The sequence below is a fragment of the Oncorhynchus tshawytscha genome, linkage group LG04 (assembly GCF_018296145.1).
Source record: "Oncorhynchus tshawytscha isolate Ot180627B linkage group LG04, Otsh_v2.0, whole genome shotgun sequence".
In the NCBI taxonomy this organism is placed as follows: Eukaryota; Metazoa; Chordata; class Actinopteri; order Salmoniformes; family Salmonidae; genus Oncorhynchus; species Oncorhynchus tshawytscha.
The window spans coordinates 65,912,838-65,929,466 of NC_056432.1; the positions used below are offsets into that span (position 1 = coordinate 65,912,838).

A 16,629-nucleotide genomic window follows, 5' to 3' on the forward strand; every position below is an offset into this window, starting at 1 on the left:
TGTACGCAATACATTCAAACAACCCACTGATTGTTCCAATATAGCGACTGAAAGTGCATGTCAAGATTCTCGATGTGTGGGTGTAGCCCCTCTCATCCTGTCAGCTGCTCCTGATCTTGCTAATGAGGTCCTACTCAAATCAACTCATTACAGCAGCTCTGGAATTTTTTTATACAGTTGTATAATCTTATTTTGCAGGGGCTTATTACATTGGGATCCTACCAGTGCTGCTACCTCTAGGTAGCTAGTCTTGTTGATGTAGTTGTTGACACCGGAACTTGCAAGGGAGAAGGTGAGGTGTTTCACTTAAAGCTGTTTTCATGCCTTCCAGCAGAGGGAGACATTTATGTTTTTACAAAAGACAAACACAGACAGGTGGAAGGTATGGGTATGGTGATCTACCATTTGAGAATCACTGATACTATTTAGCAGCCAGGTAGTGCTGGCTAAAGTTATATATTTTCACTTGTCTTTGATATAAGACTGTGTGGTGTGTGTGTGTGTGTGTGTTTCAGAGCGTGCCCTGTACAGCTTTGAGTGTGCATTCCACCCTGTGTGCAGTCTGACGTCAGGAACCAGCAGACTGGACTACCTGCGACCAGAAAACAGGTTAGATAATAAATCTCTGCTATACAGGTCATTCCACAAACACTGTTATGAAGGGCCTTTTTCTTAAATTTCCATTGAATATTTAATTTGACAAGGTTTATTAAATAAGTATATTCTTTGTCTGTATATTTATCCTCTCTGCAGGGCATTCTACTTGGCTGGTTATAAGCACATGATGTTCCTGGAGAGGAGGGGATGCCCCCGGACAGCCCTGGAGTACTGCAGACTCATCCTGAGGTGTGTGTGTGTGTGTGTGTGTGTGTGTGCAGTGTGCAGTGTGCACCCCAGGTGTCAGGGGTAGAGGGAAGGTGAGAATCGCATAATGGAAGAAGTACAGCGACGGTCTAAGACAAACAATGCAGATAAAGACTAAATGTGTGTTATTTATTCAGACAAAAAGAGCCATTGAAAGACAAAACAGTGCAGATAAAGACTAAATGTGTGTTATTTATTCAGACAAAAAGAGCCAATTGAAAGACTAAATGTGTGCATTTAAAAGATTAGGGTCTAATACATGTTTATTAATTCACTGATTTCCTTATATGAACTGTAACTCAGTAAAATCTTTGAAATTGTTGCATGTTGCAACAGGTGTATAAAACCGAGCACACCGTCATGCAATCTCCATAGACCAACATTGGCAGTAGAATGGCCTTACTGAAAGAGCTCAGTGACTTTCAACATGGCACCGTCATAGGATGCCACCTTTCCAACAAGTCAGTTCATAAAATTTCTGCCCTGCTAGAGCTGCCCTGGTCAACTGTAAAAAGTACTGTTATTGTGAAGTGGAAACATCTAGGAGCAGCAAACAGCTCAGCCTCAAAGTAGTAGGCCACACAAGCTCACAGAACAGGTTCGCTAAGTGCTGAAGCAGAGCAGCCGCACACAAGCCTAAGATCTGATCTCACTAATGCTCTTGTGGCTGAATGGAAGCAAGTCCCTGCAGCAATGTTCCAACATCTATTGGAAAGCCTTCCCAGAAGAGTGGAGGCTGTTATAGCAGTAAAGGGGGGGACCAACTCCATATTAATGCCCATGATTTTGGAATGAGATGTTTGACGAGCAGGTATCCACATACTTTTGGTCATTTATAAAAAACAGGTTGTTCAAACAATTTAAATAAAATATATTAATGATGAGATATTTATAGTTTATTAAATGTTACAAAGGCTGCGCTTTGCTAATCTGCGCCCGATCCCAATTGTTAACTAAAATGTCCTCTTCTAAAGATTCATTCTCATATATTATCATAATAAAGGTCTTACCACACTTCATATCAACTAAACAAACATAAACCCAAGTCAGATTTCTATATATTACCCAGGAATGACTCCTCTATAAGGATCCATTACTGGTCATAAAACCTGGCTAAGCGGTATGACAGTACAACACCCATGGGACAGTCCACACACTAGGGAAGGGCTATTACAACACATGCATCTGCCTCGGCCCTGTGTTTTAGGCCTTTAGCCTTTATCTTATCTAGGATGTGGTGGTCATGGTGTATTAAACATTATGAACACATGCTCTTTCCATGACATAGACTGACCAGGTGAATCCAGGTGAAAGCTATGATCCCTTATTGATGCCATTTATTGAAGGGAAGTAGACAGGTTAAAGAAGGATTTTTAAGCCTTGAGACAATTGAGACATGGAGTGTGTATCTGTGCCATTCAGGGGATGAATGGGCAAGACAAAATATTTAAGTACCTTTGAATTGGGGTATGGTCGTAGGTGCCTGGGTTTTTCACACTCAACAGTTTCCTGTGTTTATCAAGAATGGTCCACCACCCAAAGGACATCCAGCCAACTTGACACAACTGTGGGAAGCATTGGAGTCAACATGGGCCAGCATCCCTGTGGAACACTTTCAACACCTTGTGGAGTCCATACCCAGATTAATTGAGGCTCTTCAGAGGGCAAAAGCGGGTGCAACTCAATATTAGGAAGGTGTTCCTAATGTTTTGTACACTCAGAGTTTATCTATGATTTCCGTCAAACACTGGCTTCCTCCCCTCACAGTGGTGTGTGTCTGCTCTGTATAAGCATCCAGGGTGGAACACATTGTGACGGCTGGCCCTCTCAGGCCTGCTGTGTTATGATCAGGAGGACCTTATCTCTGCTACAGTAGATGACTGATAGGAATACCAGATGAACGGCCCTGCCGCCCGCAGCAGCTCTGTCATATACCCCATAGAGGGCCCTGCTTTTTGTTGTGGAAATGGAGGCACTGCTTTTACTGATATTTCCAGAATTATCCAATAGTGTTGGAGGTAGAAAACCATAGTAAATCTTGTTTAATTGACACAAGCTGTCTCCAATCAATATCTGACCGTGACTCGAACCCAGGTCCAGCGACTGCCAAGCCCTTAACCTGTTACTCCAAGAGGTCCGAACCTCTTGACGAGCTCGCTAGGTGTTGGATTATGGTTGCTTCACTACCCCCTTCCTTCGGGAGAGCGTGTCCCCAAGCTATGCCTAGTCCCTCACGAGTACATGCCACTTGGATGGCCTAATGTGCACCAATCCCACTTCTGACACCAATGTAGCAAATTTGGAGGGTAGCTCTGACCGGGACTCAAACGCGGATCCACAAACCCAGATCCAGTGACTGTCAAGCCAACAGGTGTTGATTTTATAGTTGCTGGATCCGGGTTTGAATCTGTTGGGGCTACTACCCCCCGAATTACATACAGTGTATTTCAATGGTTGGTTTCATTGAATCTCCCCTTTAACTGACCCCAATTTATGAATTTTTAGCTACAACTTCCAAGTCTGTTGGAGAGGATCAGCTTGAGCAAAATAAGGTGTAGAATCACTAATCTACAAATAGTATTCCCTGCCAAATGATAGTAAATAATTATATCACACGCACCACAGACATTGATTGATTGGAGACCGTGTCAATTCAATTACATTTCCAATGGCACAGATTCTGGTCACGGGTTGTCATGGGTCCACTTTTAATAAAGAAACCATTTATTTTATTTCTGTAATGTTTATTTATATAATAGTTATGTTGTCTAAGTTATGTAGGCGAAACTGAATGAAGTATTCATTGAAGAAGAGGAGCTGTTGTGTGCTTTATTCCGTCATCTCCTTTCTCTCCCAAGTCTGGACCCCGACAGCGATCCCCTCTGTATGCTGCTGCTCATTGACTTCCTCTCCCTGCGCTCACGAGAGTACAACTTCCTCCTCCGGCTATACCAGGATTGGGAGGTGAGACGAGTGTGTGTGCAAGATTTTCCCTGTGTGTGTGACCTCATAACAGTGTGTCTGAATTTTGTGTGTGGTGTGTGTATTGTCTGATTTCTGTGTGTAGTGTGTGTATTGTCTGATTTCTGCTTGTGTGTGTATTGTCTGATTTCTGTGTAGTGTGTGTATTGTCTGATTCCTGTGTGTGTGTGTGTGTTTCCCAGGTGCACAGAAACCTGTCCCAGTTGCCAAACTTTGCCTTCTCTGTGGCTCTGAGCCACTTCCACCTGAGTCAGGAGGATCAGACTGAGTCAAAGGAGAGGGAACGGCTCAAACACAAGGCTGACTTGCTGCTGCAGGACGCTCTCATCATGTTCCCTGGAGGTTAAAGTCACACACACACACACACATACACACATGCACAGGCCTGAGAGGGACAGCCGTCAGAATGTGTTCTACCGTGGATGCTTATATAGAACACACACACAGACAGACACACACACACACAGAAAAGAGACCTATGCCTGATATCTGTTTGTTTGTGTGTTCCCCAGTGTTGATGCCTCTGTTGGACCTGTGCACAGTGCAGCCAGACGCTGCTGTATCGTCACATGACTTCTTTGGACCCAGAAGCCAGTTGGGGTAAAACATCTGCTTCAACCGAGGCATCATGTCTCCCTGTCTTTCATGTCTTACAGGCCCTATATCAAATCAAAGTTTATTTGTCACGTGCGTCGAATACAACAGGTGTAGACCTTACAATGAAATGCTTACTTACTTACAGGCCCTAACCAACAGTGCAATTTTTAAGTAGAAAATAGGTATTAGGTGAGCAGTAGATAAGTAAAACCATTTTTAAAAACAACAGTAAAAAGACAGTGAAAAATAACAGTAGCGAGGCTGGGTAGCCTAGTGGTTAGAGCGTGTGACTAATAACCGGAAGGTTGCGGGTTCAAACCCCCGAGCTGTCAAGGTACAAATCTGTTGTTCTGCCCCTGAACAGGCAGTTAACCCACTGTTCCTAGGCTGTCATTGAAAATAAGAATTTGTTCTTAACTGACTTGCCTGGTTAAATAAAGGTAAAATAAAAAAATATACAGTAGCGCGGCTATATACAGTAGCGAGGCTATATACAGTAGCGAGGCTATATACAGGCACTGGTTAGTCTGGCTAATTGAGCTAGTATGTACATGTAGGTATGGTTAAAGTGACTATGCATATATGATAAACAGAGTAGCAGCAGCGTAAAAGAGGGGTTGGGGGGGACACAATGCAAATAGTCTGGGTAGCCATTTGATTACCTGTTCAGGAGTCTTATGGCTTGGGGTTAAAACTGTTTAGAAGCCTTTTGGTCCTAGACTTGGCACTCCGGTACCACCTGCCATGCGGTAGTAAAGAGAACAGTCTATGGTGGTCTTATTAAAACATGTTGGCATTACAGACTCAATCTGGGACAAGTTGAAAATGTCAGTGAAGACACCTGCCAGTAGCACACATTCTGCTAATCCGTCTGGCCCCGCAGCCTTGTGAATGTTGACCTGTTTAACGGTCTTACTCACGTCGGCTACGGAAAGCGTGATCACACAGTCGTCCGGAACAGATGATGCTCTCATGAATGCCTAAGTGTTGCTTCCCTCAAAGCGAGCATAGAAGTGATTTAGCTCGTCTGGTAGGCTCGTGTCACTGGGCAGTTCGTGGCTGTGTATCCCTTTGTAGTCTGTAATAGTTTGAATGCCCTGCCACATAAGACGAGCGTCGGAGCCAGTGTGGTACGATTCAATCTTAGCCCTGTATTAGTGCTTTGCCTGTTTGATGGTTCGTCTGAAGGGCATAGCAGGATTTCTTATAAGCTTCCGGCTTAGAGTCCTGCACCTTGAAAGCGGCAGCTCTACCCTTTAGCTCAGTGCAAATTTTGCCTGTAATCCATGGCTTCTGGTTGGGGTATGTACGTACAGTCACTGCACTGTGGGGACGACGTCCTCGATGCAATTGGAAGAATATCCTGCTAGCTGAATATCCATGTCATCATTCAGCCACGATTCCGTGAAACATAAGATGTTACAGTTTTGTCCCGTTGGTATGGTATTCGTGGTCGTACCTCGTCTAATTTATTGTCCAATGATTGTACATTGACGAGTAATATTGAAGGTAACGGCAGCTTTCACACTCGTCTTCTGCGGATCCTTACAAAGCACCCTGCCCTGTGTCCTCTGTACCTGCGTCTCTTTCTCTTGCCCATAACGTGGATGTTGTCCTTGTCGGGTGTTAGCATAGTATTATATCCTGTGCTTCCCGCTTGTTGAAGAAAAATCTTTGTGAGTGATCGCTGTCCTGATATCCAGAAGCTCTATTTTGCTGTAAGATACGGTGGCAGAAACATTATGTACAAAATAAGTTACAAATAACGCAAAAAACCCACATAATAGCACAATTGGTTAGGCGCCCGTAAAACTGCTGCCATTTCTTTTGCTGCCATTTTACTATGTGCACGTCTTCTGTGTCAGTCAGCCTAATGGAATCATGTCTCACTGTCTGTCATGTCTTCCCTCTATGCACCTCTTCTGTGTCAGTCAGCCTAATGGAATTGAATCATCATTTATTGTCATGAAATTGTATTAGAGTGACAAATTGAATTGTTCCTTTTTCCCATCTCTTTCCCTCTTTCTAGGCAGACTCCTGCCCTGGCTGAACTGGTGTCTCTGTACGTGGGGCGGACGCACACCCTGTGGAGAGAGGGAGGGGTCCTGCTGTGGCTGGAGGAGTGTGTGAGGGAGGTGTTACGTCGAGTCGACGCTAAAGACCCTCTGGTGGAGGACTGCCAAAACAAGTAAGAGCCCCTTGGACTCTAGACCACTGGCATTATTACCTTTCCAACCGGGCAAACTGTTCCTCATTACCCCATTCACCTTTATCCTCAAATTCACACTGAGTTTTTCTGTTCAATAAGTAATATTCATTGATTCAGTGGAGCAATGTTCAGTGTGGATTCCAAGCTTGCTGCCTTAAAATTAAATACAAAAATATATTGTTTTTCTACCATTGTTCCACTCCACATTTCCAATGTGAAAGAAAAATTATAGAACATTTTCCAAATTAATAAAATATAATTAAGATGTCTGGATGTCTTCACACCCCAGGGTTAATACTTGGTGGAAGCACATTTGGCAGCCATTACAGCTGTAAAACATTTGGAATAAGAATCTACATACTTTGCACAAATGTTAGGGCAACATATATCCATTTTTTTATTCATATTTTTTATTTCTCAAGCTCAGTCAATTTGATTGGAAGTCATTGATGGACAGCAATATTCAAACCTTGTCTCTGATTTTCAAGCAGATTTAAATTAGGACTGCGAATGGACCATTCAGAAACACTCAACACCTCTTTGCATTACAATTACGGCATTACAATTTGTGTAATTGTCCTGCTGAAATATAAAACTATACCAGGGTTATGTGTTCAGAAGACTGAGACAGGGTTTCCTCTAACTTTTTATCTGGGCTTTGCTCCTGTCATATTTATTTTGATCCTGACAAACTCCCGAGTCCCTGCAGGTGACAAGCATGAACATAACATGATGCTGCAAGCACATAACTTGAAAATACAGAGGATAAACCACATTGCATTCACTCCACATATCTGGCATGTATGGCATTGTGAAAAGAATGAAGCCTGTGTTAAACAGTCCACTTCATCCGTTCTGTTTGCAACAAGGCCGTTCAGTAATACTGCAAGACAACACGGCAAAGAAATGTGCTTTTTTGCCTCTATTACAAATGACAGGCTTGGGTCCAATACAACACAACACAGAGTGAAACCCACTGTATTTTCAAGTATTGTGGTGGCAGCATCATAGCCTGTGTCTCTTTTTGATGTTATTATTATTATATCGTTTTTGTACTGTTACCCCTTTTTTGTGATCCCGGCCGGCCAACCCCTCCCCTAACCTGGACGACGCTGGCCCAATTGTGCGCCGTCTCATGGGTCTCCCGGTCACGGCTGGCTGTGACACAGCCTGGCATCTAACCCGGGGCTGTAGTGATGCCTCAAGCACTGCAATGCAGTGCCTTAGACCACTGCACCACTCAAGAGGCCCGACCTATGTGTCTCTGACTTTGGTTTCCTCTCCTGTCTCCTCCACCCCCCCCCCCTAGGAGGAAGCAGAGGTACCAGAGTGCCCCTCTGAACATCCATCGCCACGTCATTCTGTCTGAAATCAAAGAGGCCACCTCCACTCTACCGCTGGTGAGAGACTCAGGCAACAGCCACTCTACTATACCCTGGTCACCAGTTCTGTTTCTGATTTAGCCCAGTCATTCATTGCCATGTTGTTTGTTCAATCAGAAATGGATTTGGCAACCAGCTTTACTCTATTATTATGTCTGTGTCTCATATAGCACCCTATCCCCTTATATTGCATTACTTTTGACCAGCCATAACCCTGGTCAATAGTAGCACACAGTATATAGGGGAATAGAGTGACTTATCTAATCATAGTATAATTTCCTTACCGCTTTATCACATGATCATGAATGGTTGTATTCATTCATTCTGTACAATGTTTATCCTGTATGTTTATAACATGAAATGTCCCACAGAGTAAATGTGGTTTGCATGAGCGTAGCGTACACATACACAACCGCTACAGTACAGAGCATGCCAAATTATGCTGAGAATGTAGTTCTCTAGTTGAAAGAGGGAATTAACCACTGGCATACGGCTTCCTTATTGGTTGCATGAAGAACGCAATCCAATATAATGATTGGACATCCTCATCGAGAGGTCCTCATAACACAAACAAGATCAACGTTGATGTTTTGGATGCATGACAATTACAACAGTAACAGAGTGTTAGTGAGGATAGGCCTTCAATATGTTTACTGTAATGGGGAATTGTGTGTGTTCTCTCCCAGGAGGTGACCACTCAGTCGGTGATGGGGTTCGATCCTCTCCCCCCGCTGGACTCAGTGGTCTCATACACCCGGCCTGAGAGGTAACCCTCCAAACATGTCCTAACTTGTGTCATTATACATATCTTATGCAAGGTAAGGTATGTACCAGTGCAGGTTTTTATATAGTACACACAATACAGTTGAAGTCGGAAGTTTACATACACTTAGATTGGAGTCATTAAAACTTGTTTTTCAATCACTCCACAAATTTCTTGTTAACAAACTATAGTTTTGGAAAGTTGGTTAGGACATCTACTTTGTGCATGAGACAAGTAATTTTTCCAACAATTGTTTACAGACAGATTATTTCACTTATAATTCACTGTATCACAATTCCAATGGGTCAGAAGTTTACAATACACTAAGCTGACTGTGCCTTTAAACAGCTTGGAAAATTCCAGAAAATTATGTCACATCTTTAGAAGCTTCTGATAGGCTAATTGACATAATATGAGTCAATTGGAGGTGTACCTGTGAATGTATTTCAAGGCCTACCTTCAAACTCTGTGCCTCTTTGCTTGACATCATGGGAAAATCAAAAGAAATCAGCCAAGACCAGCCAAGGTCTCCTAGAGATTAACGTACTTTGGTCCGAAAAGTGCAAATCAAACCCAGAACAACAGCAAAGGACCTTGGGAAGATGCTGGAGGAAACGGGTACAACAGTATCTATATCCACAGTTAAACAAGTCCCATATCGACATAACCTGAAAGGCTGCTCAGCAAGAAAGAAGCCACTGCTCCAAAACCGCCATAAAGAATCCAGACTACGGTTTGCAACTGCACATGGGGTCAAGATCCTACTTATTGGAGAAATGTCCTCTGGTCTGATGAAACAAAAAATAGAACTGTTTGTCCATAATTACCATCATTATGTTTGGAGGAAAAAGGGGGAGGCTTGCAAGCCGAAGAACACTATCCCAACCGTGAAGCACGGGGGTGGCAGCATCATGTTGTGGGGGTGCTTTGCTGCAGGAGGGACTGGTGCACTTCACAAAATAGATGTCATCATGAGGCAGGAAAATTATGTTGATATATTGAAGCAACATCTCAAGGCATCAATCAGGAAGTTAAAGCTTGGTCGCAAATGGGTCTTCCAATTGGACAATGACCCCAAGCATACTTCCAAAGTTGTGACAAAACGGCTTAAGGACAACAAAGTCAAGGTATTGGAGTGGCCATCACAAAGCCCTGACCTCAATCCTATAGAAAATCTGTGGGCAGAACTGAAAAGGCGTGTGCGAGCAAGGAGGCCTACAAACCTAACTCAGTTACACCAGCTCTGTCAGGAGGAATGGGCCAAAATTCACCCAACTTATTGTGGGAAGCTTGCGGAAGGCTACCTGAAACGTTTGACTCAAATTAAACAATTTAAAGGCAATGCTACCAAATACTAATTGAGTGTATGTAAACTTCTGACCCACTGGGGATGAAATAAATAAAAGCTGAAATAAATCACTCTCTACTATTATTCTGACATTTCACATTCTTAAAATAAAGTGGTGATCCTAACTGACCTAAGACAGAGAATATTTAATGTTAGGTATTGTGAAAAGCTGAGTTTAAATGTATTTGGCTAAGGTGTATGTAAACTTCTGACTTCAACTGTATATATATACACCATATATACAGTACATTCGGAAAGTATTCAGACCCCTTTACTTTTTCCACATTTTGTTACGTTAGTCTTATTCTAAAATGTATTACATCTATTTTTTCCCTCATCAATATACACACAATACCTCATGACAAAGCAAAAACTGTTGTTTTTTTACATTTTTGCAAATGTATTCAAAATATTAAACTAAAATAATCCATTTACATAGGTATTCAGAACCTTCACTTAGTACTTTGTTGAAGCACTTTTGGCAGTTATTACAGCTTCGAGTCTTCTTGGGTATGACGATACAAGCTTGGCACACCTGTATTTGGGGAGTTTCTCCCATTCTTCTCTGGTCCTCTCAAGCTCTGTCAGGTTGGATGGGGAGCGTTGCTGCAAAGCTATTTTCACGTTTCTCCAGAGATTTTCGATCGGGTTCAAGTCCAGGCTCTGGCTGGGCCACTCAAGGACATTCAGAAAATTACCCCGAAGCCACTCCAGTGTTGTCTTGTCATTGTCCTGTTGGAAGGTGAACCTTCGCCCCCAGTCAGAGGTCCCGAGCGCTCTGGAGCAGGTTTTCATTGAGTAGCTCTCTGTACTTTGCTCCGTTCATCTTTCCCTCGATCCTGACTAGTCTCCTAGTCCCTGCCGCTGAAAAACATCCCCACAGCATGATGCTGCCACCACCATGCTCTGCCGTAGGGATGGTGCCAGGATACCTCCAGACATGACACTTGGCATTCAGGCCAGAGAGTTCAATCTTGGTTTCATCAGACCAGAGAATCTAGTTTCTCATGGTCTGAGAGTCTTTAGGTGCCTTTTGGCAAACTCCAAGCGGGCTGTCATGTGCCTTTACTGGGGAGTGGCTTCTGTCTGGCCACTACCATAAAGGCCTGATTGGTGGAGTGCTGCAGAGATGGTTGTCCTTCTGGAAGGTTCTTCCATCTCCACAGAGGAATTCTGGAGCTCTGTCAGAGTGACCATCGAGTTCTTGGTCACCTCACTAACCAAGGCCCTTCTCCTCCGATTGCTTAGTTTGGCCGGTCGGCTAGCTCCAGGAAGAGTCTTGGTGGTTCCAAACTTCTTCCATTTAAGAATGATGGAGGCCACTGTGTTCTTGGGGACCTTCAATGCTGCAGAAAATAGTTTTGTACCCTTCCCCAGATCTGTGCCTCGACACAATCCTGTCTCGGAGCTCTAAGGACAATTCCTTTGACATTACGGCTTGGTTTTTGCACTGACATACACTGTCAACTGTGGGATGTTACAGACAGGTGTTTGCCTTTCCAAATCATGTCCAATCAATTGAGTTTACCACAGGTGGACTCCAATCAAGTTGTTGAAACATCTCTAGGTTGATCAATAGAAACAGGATGCACCTGAGCTCAATTTCGAGTCTCATAGCAAAGGGTCTGAATACTTGTGTAAAGAAGGTTTTACATGTTTGTCTAAACCTGTTTTTGCTTTGTCATTATGGGGTATAGTATCTTGGTGGTTATTGATGAGGAAAACAATTAATTTCATAAATTTGTGGGAAAAGTCAAGGGGTCGGAATACTTTCCGAATGCACTGTAGCTAGTTATTGAATGTGGCTCCTTCAGATCACTAGGTTCTTCTCTATGTCTACTTGGATCAGCAATCATGTTGGTGCCTCTGGACTGAAAACCAAGAGTGTTTTCCTAAGCAGAACCAATAAGGCTGGGTTTGTTTCAGTCTACCTAAGGCTGACTGGCCCACTGGCCACTGACTCCATTGAGGATCTCTAAAGAAGGTATATTAGAGTACAGTGTAAGGGGATGGTGGTGATGCATTTGTAATGTTCAGGAGTGTGGACATTGGAAGGCACACGGTTATGTAGACCGGGGGAGGTGAGTTAACCCTCTCTCTGTCTTTGCCAATGGTGGCAAACGCCATTGATGTAAGTTTGGCATAAAGAGTAGCCTTGATTTCACCAGCTTGCACCTCTCCTCTCGGTGGTCTATCCCTGACACACCCTTCCTTCTCTACCTCCCTTCTTTCTCTCCCTCCCACCTATCCCTCTTTTCAATCTCTTTCTTCTCCCCTCTCGCTGTCATCAGTTTCTCTGAAATAGCATGTGGTTATAGGAGTGTTGTGGGCTCCTGACTGAGGCCTCTTTCCTCCCATCTTGTGATAGCTGTTAACCAGCGGAGTCAGTGGTGGATGGTAGGGAGGCATCAAACCATCAGAGAGGTGAATACGGTGATAATTAAAAACATGACAAATTGACTCCTAGTCAAGAGAAAGTGTAGTATTTGTTTTAAGTGGGGAAGACCTCCTAATGTTCTGAGGGCTGTTGTGTGGAGCATACTGTACCCTGTCCTGATGATCTCTGGTGAGAACTACTTAGAATGACAGCCCACCCATGTCTGAGGACTGCCCACCCATGTCTGAGGACTGCCCACCCATGTCTGAGGACAGCCCACCCATGTCTGAGGACTGCCCACCTGCCCATGTCTGAGGACTGCCCACCCATGTCTGAGGACTGCCCAGCCCATGTCTGAGGACTGCCCACCCATGTCTGAGGACAGCCCACCCATGTCTGAGGACAGCCCACCCATGTCTGAGGACAGCCCACCCATGTCTGAGGCCCACAGCTGCCCACCCATGTCTGAGGACAGCCTGCCCACCCCCATGTGTCTGAGGACAGCCCACCCATGTCTGAGGACAGCCCACCCATGTCTGAGGACAGCCCACCTATTTCTTCCTGATGGTTGCTTTTTCCATACAAGCTTTACAAACATGGCCACTGAGAAGTGTTTTGATTGATAAAGAACTGGGGGTGTATAAGTGGTTGAAGTAATGTTAACATAAAAGAAGAGCATTCTTTGGGTTCAGAAAAACTATTGGACCTACTTATAATCATCTACAATGAGGTCCAAAAGTACTTGGAATATGGCACCATTTTTGGAATGGTTAATAATGCATGATTTATCATGTATTTCTGTTAGGCACACATAATCTGAAACATAACCAAAACTAACTGCAAATGCATCCAACAATTTTGTAGTTATTACAAGCTTGTTGCAGTCGTTGCGTGTTATGAATATGGGGCCAAATATGACATTTTTGACTACTTTAATACACATATAAGTACATTTGCCCAATACTTTTGGTTCTCTAAAATGTGTGGTCTATGTACACATTCCAAAGTGCAGGAGTACAGAGTGAAAACAACAAAACATGGACCTCACTGTATATGATGGTTGATATAATTTATGGTCATGGGAGAATCCTTATCAGCAGAAGAGAGTGAGAAACATATTGCATGCTTGTGTTATCTTGTTAGCATTCTCACTTGTCTCTGTCTTTGCAGGCAGAGTTTGGGAGAATCCAATGAGAGCACCCTGTCACTGTTCTTCCGCTCTCTGCTGCCAAACTTCAACCTGCAGGTAAGTGAGTGAGCTAGGCCAAGGGGGAGCTACAGTAGACCAGGGGTGTGCAACCATGGTCCTCAGGAGCTGCAGTGTCAGGCAGATGGCTTGGGTTCTTTCGTTCAAGTCCGTGCCTGATTATTTAGATCTGGAAAACTCTGATTCCAATCAGTGACATTAATGGATATTGATTTGACAAAGAAGTAGCAGAGGAAGAGGACATCAGCAGACACTGTGGTCCCTAAGGACAGAGCTGCATGCCCCCAAGCGTGGCAAACCTAAGAAAAGGTCCCCTGCTTCATAGAACATCATGACTGCTTGTTCTTTGACCCCAATATCCCATCTTCCGTTAATGACCTCATAAAAACCCACTAATGTGTGCCTGTGTGTGTGTCTGTGTTTTTTAACATAGGGCAGGGATCTTGAATAAGATGGCATGGGAAACACAGCCTTATAATGATAATATAGCTAGCATCTCCACCGTGCCTTTCCCAATGGGAGACCAATAGGGAACATCAGCTGTTGAGGCATATGACCTCCCTCACACGGAAGAGTGTAAAAAGAGATTAGAAAGATCACAGGATCCTTCAATTGGCACGTTGCTGCAGCAGACAATGAAAACATTCATAAAGTGTACCGAGAGTCAGAGAACCTGGTCTGTCCTCCTCAGAGCTCCCAGATTCCTCACGTACACTAGCCCAGTTTGTTGCAAGGCCACGGTCAGCGGGATGAGACATCATCATAATCATCTCGAAACGTTTTTGTTTACATTTCTGGGAATGCTGAGCTAATGGAGACATCCTGGGCTACTGTTGGATCATAGGGTTCTGACAGGATGGAAGGGAACATTGATTAGCTGGAGTTTGGGTAGCTATTCCCTAACACTCTGGAGGTTTCTGAATGGATTAACCATACAACTCATTTCATGCCTATTTGTGCTGTGGCCAAGCCTGAGAAAGTGCTTCTAAGTAGCTTCCTACTCCACTAGATCTACTGCAGCTTATCCACATTGTCTATAGTAGCGTAACTTTGCCACAGAACAACGGGTTTCTCTGTTGGAAGTAACCAATATGGCCCATGAAGAACATGCTCTTGTCTTGAAATAGTGTTTGCTGGCGCGTTTTGGACAGGTCCGAACGATGTTGACTCATTGATGATGTTATGTAGTGTCTGACTCTGACCTCTATCTGATTTCCGATGACACAATCTGATCACGATCTACAACCGACACTTTGTGACGAGACATCGGAGGCCGAACAAAGTTTGGCTCTATCATTTGATACAGCACAGATCGTGGAGACATGATGACGAGGCAAACTTGGCTTTTGGTACAAGAACTCTTGATTGACTCTGTGTTTTGTATGGTCAAGCTTGATTTGAAACCGTTTACTGCTATGGATTGACTAACATAGCCTCTATTTGATGCACTGTTTGTAATGGTGCGTTACTTGAGTCCTGTTGAAGCAGAACAGAAAACTGTTGTATTTCAAGAGAGAGTCTTGATTCCTCTCTGACTCAGTGTTGTCCATGGCAACCAATGAGAGGGCATGTACTGTCCGCCCCATTGCCCCCTGCTTCTCATGCAGAGTGGAGAGGAGGTAAAGAGTGGGCAGTGTCACACAGGGTGAAATACACAAGAGACAGATGGTGACAAACACCCCTGGAGAGGAGAGGATAAGCACTCAGCAGCCTGGCACCAGCAACCAGAGGATAACCTATATTTACACACCACATTGTCTCTCGTCATGTTGACCTACTTCAGAACATAAATTTGTCTATAAAAAAAAGATCCACATGATCAAAAGATCAATGGACAGTATACATGTGTGGGAGTGATTTTTTTACATTTGATAAGGTGTCCTACACTGACTGGCAGTGTGTTGCCGTGTAACCTTGTGCAGTGGGATGCAACGTGATGTGAAGGAAGCAAACATCGTGTCCCATTTTACTCACTCCAATGCCCATGCTAGTTCGGTGTGTAGCTATCCATGCTCGTGATTAGAGGATATGTGGCTAATTGTAAAGATAATCACTAATGTGGACCACCAACCTGGGCGCTCCAGTGTCCTCACATGGCCAGTTGTGGCACAGGACGACCTAAGTTCCAGAAACACCCACTGACCAACAGAAGCACACATGCCCAGCTTTTTAACCAATGCCCAGCGTTTTTATGCAGCTAGTTTTAAAGCATCTTGAGACTTATCTGATTAGGAAGAGGAAGAGATGCAATTAGGATAAGAATGAGGCTGTTTAGGAGGAAGAGATGCCGTCTGCTTGCAGTTGTTTTAATGCACTAGAATAGTTAGTGTTATCCAACAGGTCTGAAATCACAATTTAGGTGTGGAAAATAAAGTCAGCCCATGATCACAGAGGACCTGCGTGTTGGAAAGTATATTAATTTAATAAATGAATGTTCTGTGTGAAAATCCTGAGAAACAAAACATTGACATACTGTATGTCACCAAGGCTCGTACAAAGGTCCTGTTTGTCTCTTAAAATGAATTTGAAACCTTTTGAACCTGAGAGAGACAGGAGAGAATAATGTGGTGCTCTTTAGAAATGGCATTGTGCTTTCCCTGGTGAATTTAAGCAACACATACACATACAGTGTATTCGGGAAGTATTCAGACCCCTTGACTTTTTCCACATTTTGTTACATTACAGCCTTATTCTAAAATTGATTAAATACATTTTCTACAGACAATATCAAATAATATAAAATAAATTGTTGTTCCAAATTTATAAAAAAATAAGAACAAATAACTTATTTACATAAGTATTCAGACCCTTTGCTATGAGATTTGAAATTGATCTCCGGAGCATCGTGTTTCCATTGATCATCCTTTTTTATTTATTTGTATTTTTTTACCCCTTTTTTC

The 16,629-nt window shown here is 43.4% G+C and overlaps 1 protein-coding gene across 1 annotated transcript in view; it reads left to right on the forward strand.

Annotated features, from left to right (window-relative positions):
* Window positions 1-16,629, forward strand: part of LOC112249246 (transcription factor 25) — a 30,413-nt gene that overhangs the window by 11,590 nt on the left and 2,194 nt on the right. The window contains exons 9-17 of the mRNA XM_024419040.2: window positions 516-609; window positions 754-846; window positions 3,723-3,828; window positions 4,029-4,188; window positions 4,359-4,446; window positions 6,473-6,631; window positions 7,962-8,052; window positions 8,721-8,800; window positions 13,693-13,768. Of these exons, the coding sequence (XP_024274808.2) occupies window positions 516-609; window positions 754-846; window positions 3,723-3,828; window positions 4,029-4,188; window positions 4,359-4,446; window positions 6,473-6,631; window positions 7,962-8,052; window positions 8,721-8,800; window positions 13,693-13,768 (947 nt within the window). The remainder of the gene's footprint in view (window positions 1-515; window positions 610-753; window positions 847-3,722; window positions 3,829-4,028; window positions 4,189-4,358; window positions 4,447-6,472; window positions 6,632-7,961; window positions 8,053-8,720; window positions 8,801-13,692; window positions 13,769-16,629) is intronic.